The 8,531-nt window shown below is 36.9% G+C and overlaps 2 protein-coding genes across 2 annotated transcripts; both read right to left on the bottom strand.

Moving 5' to 3' along the window:
• Positions 1-515: 515 nt before the first annotated feature.
• LOC140450699 (uncharacterized) lies at positions 516-3,271 on the bottom strand. The gene is made up of 2 exons (XM_072544367.1): positions 2,858-3,271; positions 516-2,636 (listed from the first exon to the last, which is right to left on the bottom strand). Exons 1-2 carry the CDS (start codon positions 3,269-3,271, stop codon positions 516-518), a joined length of 2,535 nt encoding a protein of 844 aa, XP_072400468.1.
• A 702-nt stretch (positions 3,272-3,973) lies between these two features.
• On the bottom strand, positions 3,974-5,755 carry LOC140450698 (uncharacterized). Its single transcript, XM_072544366.1, has one exon. It carries the CDS (start codon positions 5,753-5,755, stop codon positions 3,974-3,976), a length of 1,782 nt encoding a protein of 593 aa, XP_072400467.1.
• Between the last annotated feature and the right edge of the window lie 2,776 nt (positions 5,756-8,531).

Here is an 8,531-nt window from a genome sequence, read left to right as displayed (position 1 = left end):
AGAGGTTGTTGTAAAGTGGCCGATCATACGAAACAAAATACGTATGTACGCGAATCCATTGGGGTGGTTCTTCTGTTCTTAGGACCTCCGTGAATAGCCGTAAATTAAGCTTAAAGTGGCATTTTAAATTTTCTACACAAAGAATGGGTACGTTTCCTTAAGGACTCTGACGTGTTTGGGTTGATAAATGTTTCCCAAAAACATGTTGTTTTCAGACAAGTGAATTCTCAGAACTTGACAATAATTAATCAGCCAATTTGAGTTCGAGAATTTAAAGGATGAACTAAAGCCATATTATACTTAGCTAATATACTATGATTGAATAAAAGATTTAAAACTAAATAAGGTCATATTCTGAATATTAAAAATAAAATATTTAAATCAGTCTTGATACTTTTCCAAACATTCTCCGCCCCAAAACGAATGTTTTTTAAAAACAACTACAATGATAAGGACAAAAAACAAACACTTAACTATTACTATAATAACAATAGAAATGAAGAGAAATATAGTTGTTAACAAATAGGTAGTGGACAGATCTTGACCACCGGACGTTGTAGGATGCCATCTGAAGCTGTCCTCAGACTAACAACGCGTACAATACCGTCGGTGCCGTAATGCAACTCAATGATTCTGGCCAATTGCCAGCGAAGAGGAGGCTGTTGTTCATTTTTTATGAGGACTAGAGAACCTTTAATGAGAGATGGGGTTGGGCTATGCCATTTAGATCGCTCTTGAAGAGAATGAATATACTCTTTAGACCATCTTTTCCAAAAGTCCCCTCTTATCCTTTGGATTAACTGCCAACGATTCAGACGGTTAATCTTTAAAGTGCTTAGATCTGGATCGGGAATTGAATCCACTAAGGGTTCAAAAACTAAAAAATGACCAGGAGTCAGTGCCTGCAAGTCATTAGGGTCAGAGCTTGCTGCACACAAAGGACGGGAGTTAAGAACTGCCTCGATTTGAGTCATAAGAGTATAGAACTCTTCATAAGTCAAAATTTGTGTACCCAAAACACGATACATATGGTTCTTGAATGATTTGACCCCAGCCTCGGCTAACCCATTAAAATGAGGGGCACCGGGTGGATTAAAATCCCAGGTAATAGAAAGAGTCTCAGCAGCAGATTGAGCTAGTTTAATGATTTTGTTGCTGGCTCCCTTAAAATTGGTACCTTGATCACTCCTAATGGTTAGGCACTTACCGCGTCGAGATACAAATCTACGAAAGGCAGCCAAAAAGGACTCAGAACTAAGATTTGAAGTTACTTCCAGATGAATGGCCTTTGTACTCGTACACACGAATACACAAACATATCCTTTATATGTTTTTGCACCTCTATGTTTGGACATTAATAACGAGAATGGTCCTGCAAAATCCACACAAACAGACAGGAAAGCACGTAACGGAGTAACTCGGACAGTTGGCAAGTTTGCCATAAAGGGGTTGTAAGATTTAGGTCGGCATCTAAAACAACGAATGCACTTCGACAAACAGCGATGAATGGCACTTTTCGGAGACAGAATCCAAAAACGTTGAAGCAATAAATAATGCATAGCCTTTAAACCAGGGTGCAGATGCGTTTGAAGAGTCCATTCGATGATTAAATCGGTGAGACGATGAGTTTTGGGTAATAGCAATGGATGTTTTACATCAAAAGACAACCGAGACTTTTGTAATCGACCTCCTACTCTCAAAAGACCATATTCATCAATAAAGAGTGCGAGTTTACGAAAAGGTTTGGGTAACAGCGAATTTTGTTGAATTTTGAGGAAAATATCCGAAAAAACGTCAGCTTGTACGTGCTTAACAATGTATCGTAACGCAGATTCCATCTCTAAATGATTGTTCAGGGAATCGAAAGATGCAGCATTGTTTTTTCTTTGAAGTTTAGCCACGAATTTTAAGACGTAAACCATGACTTTCTGAATTTTTATCAGGGATGAAAATTTTGAAAGTAAAGTAGAGATGATATTATCCGAAATGACCGGTATCAATGATAATACAGTGGGCAATTTTTCTTCTAACATTTCCGTGGAGTGGGAGGAGTGAAAATTAACTTGAGAGGGCCAACACTCCCTTGACTTCGAAAGAAAACCAGGACCACGCCACCAGAGTGAAAATTGTAGTAGTTGTGCCGGTGTCAAACCACGACTAGCACAATCAGCAGGGTTTTGGTTAGATGGCACATAATGCCAAGAAGAACATGGTATAAGTTCTTGTATGTGTCTTACTCGATTGGCAATAAAGGTTTTCCATTTATGCGGAGAAGAATTAACCCAAGTAAGAGCAATCGTGGAATCCGACCAAACATGAATATCGGAAAAAGAAAAGATGTGCTTAAACGACTCTTTAATGAAGGCGACTAGATCCGCCAGCAATACAGCTGCCAACAGTTCCAATCTTGCAATAGATTGTGTCTTCAGAGGAGAAACTCGACATTTAGCACACACAAGTACAGTTTCAAATTTATCAGAAGTACTAAATCGGAAATATACAACGCTGGCGTATCCTAACTCTGAAGCATCGCAGAATCCATGAATCTCAACTTTAGAAGATTTATTAAAGCCGAAGTGTCTAGGGATTTGAATGTTTGCAAGGTCAGGTAACTCGGTTTTAAACTGATGCCATACCTGTTGTATTTGTTCAGGTGGTTCATCATCCCAAGATACATTGGATTGTCACAACTGTTGTAGCAGACGTTTGGCCCTTAAAAGACACGGGGAGATGAAACCAAGAGGATCAAAAATACGACTAATTTCCGAAAGAATAGCCCGCTTTGTACAAGTTTTGTCAAGGGACAGTAAGAATAAGAAAAGACGTCAGTCGACGGGTCCCATTTCAGGCCTAGCACCTTAATAACGGAAGGTTCCTCTTTATCAAACGAACAAGATGTCAGAATATCGGAGCCAAAATCTTGGAGTAGACTGGGATGGTTGCTGGCCCATTTGCCTAGCTCAAAACCCCCGAGCTTTAAAAGTTGAATGAGCTCTAACTGTAGAGAGCGGGTAGATGACAGAGAATCACTTCCTAATAGACCGTCGTCAATATAAAAATGTCGCGTTAAAGCTTGTGAAGCATTAGGGAAACGAGACTCTGCCGACTCAGCTAACTCTTGTAAGGTTTTTAATGCGAGATAAGGTGAAGAAGAAACACCGTACGTAACAGTACGTAAAAAGTATTCTTGGAGAGGTTTAGAAGAATCCGACCTCCAGAGAATTCTTTGATAATTCCAAAATTCTCTGCTTACGTTAATTTGTCGATACATTTGCTTTATATCGCACGTGAAGCAGTAACGAAAATATCGAAAATTAAGTAAAAGCGAAGAGATGTCCTTTTGAAGCTTAGGACCTGTATATAAAGTATCATTGAGAGACACACCTCGAACGTCACGTAGACTGGCGTCGAAGACAACACGAATTTTGGAAACAAGAGACGAATTAACAAGTTGTTTTTTGAAAACTGCGTGATGAGCAAAATAATACGAGGTAGGCGATTTAAAATCGGATTCAGGAACCGGGACCATATGTTGGGAAGTAATATATTCATTCATAAACTCAACATATTTTTTTTTGAGATCCGGAATTTTCTTCAAACGATTCTCTAACATGCAAAAACGACGATATGCTTGAGAATAAGTATCGCAAAAGACAGGATTGGGTTGTCGAAACGGTAGAGGAACAGAAAATCTGCCTGTTGACTCTCGGAAAGTAAATGCCTTATAAATATTTTCACAAACTTGATCGTCATGGGACAAAATGACAGGTTTAGATATATTTTCGACTTCCCAAAACCTTTGTAAAAGACTATCTATGTTTGTATCCATAGACGTATGTAAAGCGGTAAAATTACAATTTGAAAGATCCGTAGAGACTCGCCCTTGTAGCACATAACCGAAAATGGTTTCTAAAGCGACAGGTTGGTTTGGTTCGCCAAGAATTCGACCAGACTTTAAAAAGAGAGGAACTAATTAAGCACCTATCAGCATGTCTATCGGACCGGGTTGATAGAATGTGTGATCTGCTAATTTCAGATCACATATATGAATAAGATCGTGAGGATTGATAAATACCTTAGGTTGATTTGAACACACCTTTTTCACAATGATTGCGTCCAACGAGAAGATCGGGCCGTCACGATCACACGGTTTAATATGACAGAACGTGGTACCCTGAGTGGTACACGTCGACATTCCGTTTAGACCTTCCACTGGGATTGATAAATTATTACGGGAAAGACCTAAGCGCCGAAAACAACTATCTGAAATAAAATTAGCCATCGAGCCTGTATCCAGTAGGATACGAACTTTCTGAAAATTACCGTAGACATCTTTAATGTATATCAAACATGTTGATAATAATACACACGAGCATGTTAAACGTGATTGTGTGGAAAGGTTAGCGTTTATTAGAGACGTCGGCGCAAAACTAGACGTTGAGGTTTGAGGCGTCTCTAATGTAGGGTTGTGATTCTCATTAGAAGTTGGAATTTGAGGAGGCGGTTGACTGAATAAACAAGATTCGTTGGAACTTGGGTAGAAATGAAGAACAGTGTGATGTCGTGATTGGCAAACCCTACATGTTCCCGAAGAATTACAGTTCACGACGGGATGAGATGTACCCAAACAGTTGAAGCATAAATTATGGCGTTTAACTAACGAGATACGTTCTTGCGTCGTTTTAGCGAGAAAGGATGAACATCTATATAAAGGGTGAACATCAGAACACAAGACACATTTACCCCCTTGATAAGTTACCTTCGTACGATTGGTGGCACTGACGAAACTAGATGTAAACGGTTTTTTATTAGAATGATGAGCAAATGATCGCGAGTGAGACTGGGTAGAAAGGGTTAATGAATTAAACTGAACAGATTCCAAAGCTATACATTGTCTTTCTAGAAATGAAATCAATTGCCTGTAAGTGGGAATGTCACAGCTTCGACTGTTTTCTAATTCAAAATCTGTACGAGTTTTATTGTCCAATTTGTTCGACAACATATTGAATAATAGGAAATCCCATTGCTCAACCGGGAAATCAAGAACACGTAAAGCAGCAACATTTTCCGTGAAAGTATTTAAGAGATTTCTTAAATTAGAAGAAGTGGAATTTTTAATAACCGAAGCGTTGAAAATATCGTTATAATATTGGGTAGCAAGAATTCGTTTATTCTGATACCTTTTCCCTAGAATCTCATAAGCAATCTGATAATTTGCATCGGTCAGGGGAATACCTTTAATAAGAGCCAAAGGTTCTTGACTAATAGACGTAATAAGAAACCGGAATTTTTCCACATCGGACAAATCGTGATTGTGATGAATTAAACTATTAAATAGGTCAAAGAAACTAGGCCAATCTCGAAAATTGCCTGAAAATGTGGGTATATTAAGCTTTGGAAGTCTAACTGAAGGCCTTGAAGATTGTGCATTGGAATGTGAGGAGATATTCGAAGAAGAAGACGAATCCCTAATTAAAAAATCACTCTTGATGGATTTTACTCCGTAGTATGCCTGATCGGCGGCCACCCTAAACTTATCTTGCTCTGAAAATTCCTCATCGGTTATTGATCCGATGATTAGATTGTGAGCTGTATGGAATTCTTGGTAAATAGCATCGATTTCCTCTGCCCTGGCTAAGAATAACGATTTGACAGTATCATCCCTTGAGGCTTGAATACCTGCCTCATGGGCTTCCCTCAATCTAGAATACGCTGTTTGACGCGCCAAGTTGGCTTTGTTTATTTTGCTGGACATTGTAAGATAAAAGAAACGAAAAAGAGGACAATGCAAACAAAATTAAAGCAAATCGAACACTAAAGAAATGCCTTAGATTGAAAGAAGAGAAATGCTCTTCTTGGTTTCAGACAAAATTCTGAACAAACAAGTGAAGTATCGATAAAAAGCTAACTAACGAAAGGTATAGCGACAAAAGAAATCAAAAGAACTGTGTTTAAATTATTATGCAAGACGTAGAGAATAAGTTGGAAAGAGTGATAAAAGTAAAAATCGACACAAAAAAAAAGTAAAAATGTAATACAACGTTAATAAATCATAAAAGTGATATATATGAATAATTAATATATGTAATATAAGTCAAAATGTGTAATATAAAAGTACCTATTGATATCATAAATTATAAAAGTCGAAATAAATTTAAAAATTGTTACGTAAATATGACCAAATTTAATTATGTAAATTAAGTCTAAAAATAATGCCGAAGGACCGAATAGAAAAAAAAACAATTAATTAAATGAAACAAAATGAATTGAAGTTATAATTATTTATCATCCGGCTCGAAGGACCAAATGTTTTGTATAAAACTTAATGAAGTCGCTGGTTAAATGATAATCAATAAATAATAATAACGAAAAAATGAAATAATTTGTTTGTAAGTAAATTAGCGAAAAATAGCAAATGTTCGTAAATAGATATGTAAAATAAAATGCAATTCAAATAACAATTGGCAGATTTAATATCTTATTGTCAATTCTATAGGAGATTCACTTACCTTTTGTCTGTGGTTGGGCCTCGCTCGGAGTCTAAGGTCTAAGGGTAAAAATGGGATGCACACCCGATGCTGGTTTGCTTGGTTCTGTCCACGATGAGAGGTTGTTGTAAAGTGGCCGATCATACGAAACAAAATACGTATGTACGCGAATCCATTGGGGTGGTTCTTCTGTTCTTAGGACCTCCGTGAATAGCCGTAAATTAAGCTTAAAGTGGCATTTTAAATTTTCTACACAAAGAATGGGTACGTTTCCTTAAGGACTCTGACGTGTTTGGGTTGATAAATGTTTCCCAAAAACATGTTGTTTTCAGACAAGTGAATTCTCAGAACTTGACAATAATTAATCAGCCAATTTGAGTTCGAGAATTTAAAGGATGAACTAAAGCCATATTATACTTAGCTAATATACTATGATTGAATAAAAGATTTAAAACTAAATAAGGTCATATTCTGAATATTAAAAATAAAATATTTAAATCAGTCTTGATACTTTTCCAAACAGCTACTGTAGTATAAATCTTTGGTTTTTTCCTTTCCTTGTTGTCTTCTGTGTTATTTTTTTCTTGCAGAGGTTTCCGGCCAAAGTAGTGCTTTTTTGAAAGTTGTTGGATATTTACTATTACTCTCTGATGTAATTTGCTTGAGTGGGGTATTTTCTTGATTTTGTACTTGTCTTTTCTGATCAGAATGAACTATAACTATTGAATCATCTTTTAATGGGCTATTACAAGGAGTTCTGTTTACTACTTTGTTCTTAAGTGGTGTTTTTTCTTGGGGTGAACTTACTGCTAAATAATGGTCTATTTTCTCAGAATCATTGTCCTTGGATGATGAGGGACCAGGTTTTGGCGAACTAGAAGTGCTATTCTGTGAAGGAATTAAGACCAATGCTCCATCTGCTTTGACTGTAGCTTCAATTGTTTGTCAATTCATTATTGCGAAACCAAAAGTTTTCATCGAGGTGTATGTCAAAAATGGTCTCGTTAGCAGCATTAATCGGCAAATTGTTTTCCAAATTTGTATCATGATCGACATTTTGTGGATGAAGACTCCTCCAGAAATCATAAAATGCTACATATTTTTCTTCTAGTTGGGCCGCTGATTCAGCAATCCTAAAACGGTTAACAACTTCTGGGTTTAAACGTATCTCTACCTCTCGAAGTAGTTCAGAATCATAAACATTAACAGTTGTAGTGGATGTGGATTCAGTTATTTTATCATCAGCATCTTTTTGTTAATTTTGAATAATTAATGCCATTTTCGTTGAACGGAAAGAGTCCACATGATTCAAATGCACCTTTTATTATCGATGTACAGACGGTAGCCTTCAAAGTTTTGTCTAAGAGTTTGCAAACTCAGCCCGTTGAAGTTTTCTTCCATTATTCTCACACCTAGATCGAACATCTTTTCGCCAGTTATTTGTAATGATATAAAAAATACCAACATCTAACGGCTGTAGCTGAGTTGCGTTGGGGTAAAATGCTGTTAAAATGATACCTTTTTCTTTGCAGAATTCAGTAATAGGCAGATTGCTGTGGGAAGAGTGTCCATCCAGAAACAATATCACTGGGAGTGGAATACTGTTCTTTTCCAACCAGGGAAAGATACATTTATAACGTAAAATGTCTCACTTGTCATCCAACCAGATTCAAAGTGCCCAACTCCCCACTGTTTTGGCATGTTCATTATTATTGCAGCTGACACATACCTTTTGTAGGCATACAAAACTAATGGCGGAGGTACAGAACCATCATCTCCAACAGTTAGCAAAACTGTAAGACATTCTTTTTCGTCATTAGCTATGCGATTGTATACCTTTTTTGCAGCTTTTCTAACCAAAGCTTGTTTTTCTTGAGGGGATAAATAGAAACCACTTTCATCACAATTGAATATTCTTTTGGGGTTTTTAAGAATGTGTAAACAATTCATTTTTGCCATATAATCCCGAACTTGGGTAAACAAATTTTTTATATTTTGTTCCTCAACTGCGGCTCTACAAGAAGATAGTGATTGTGGAATACA

Source organism: Diabrotica undecimpunctata, chromosome 9, assembly GCF_040954645.1.
Source record: "Diabrotica undecimpunctata isolate CICGRU chromosome 9, icDiaUnde3, whole genome shotgun sequence".
In the NCBI taxonomy this organism is placed as follows: domain Eukaryota; kingdom Metazoa; phylum Arthropoda; class Insecta; order Coleoptera; family Chrysomelidae; genus Diabrotica; species Diabrotica undecimpunctata.
Note: the sequence above shows the minus strand (reverse complement) of the source record. Positions and strands in the feature narration are given on the sequence as shown.

Excerpts from the sequence above, each read along its gene's own strand:
- LOC140450699 (XM_072544367.1), bottom strand. The coding sequence starts at position 3,271 with ATGTATCGACAAATTAACGTAAGCAGAGAATTTTGGAATTATCAAAGA. Across the intron at positions 2,637-2,857 it reads AGGAACCTTCCGTTATTAAG|GTATGGCATCAGTTTAAAAC; the intron begins GTGCTAGGCCTG and ends CAAATACAACAG.
- LOC140450698 (XM_072544366.1), bottom strand. The coding sequence starts at position 5,755 with ATGTCCAGCAAAATAAACAAAGCCAACTTGGCGCGTCAAACAGCGTAT.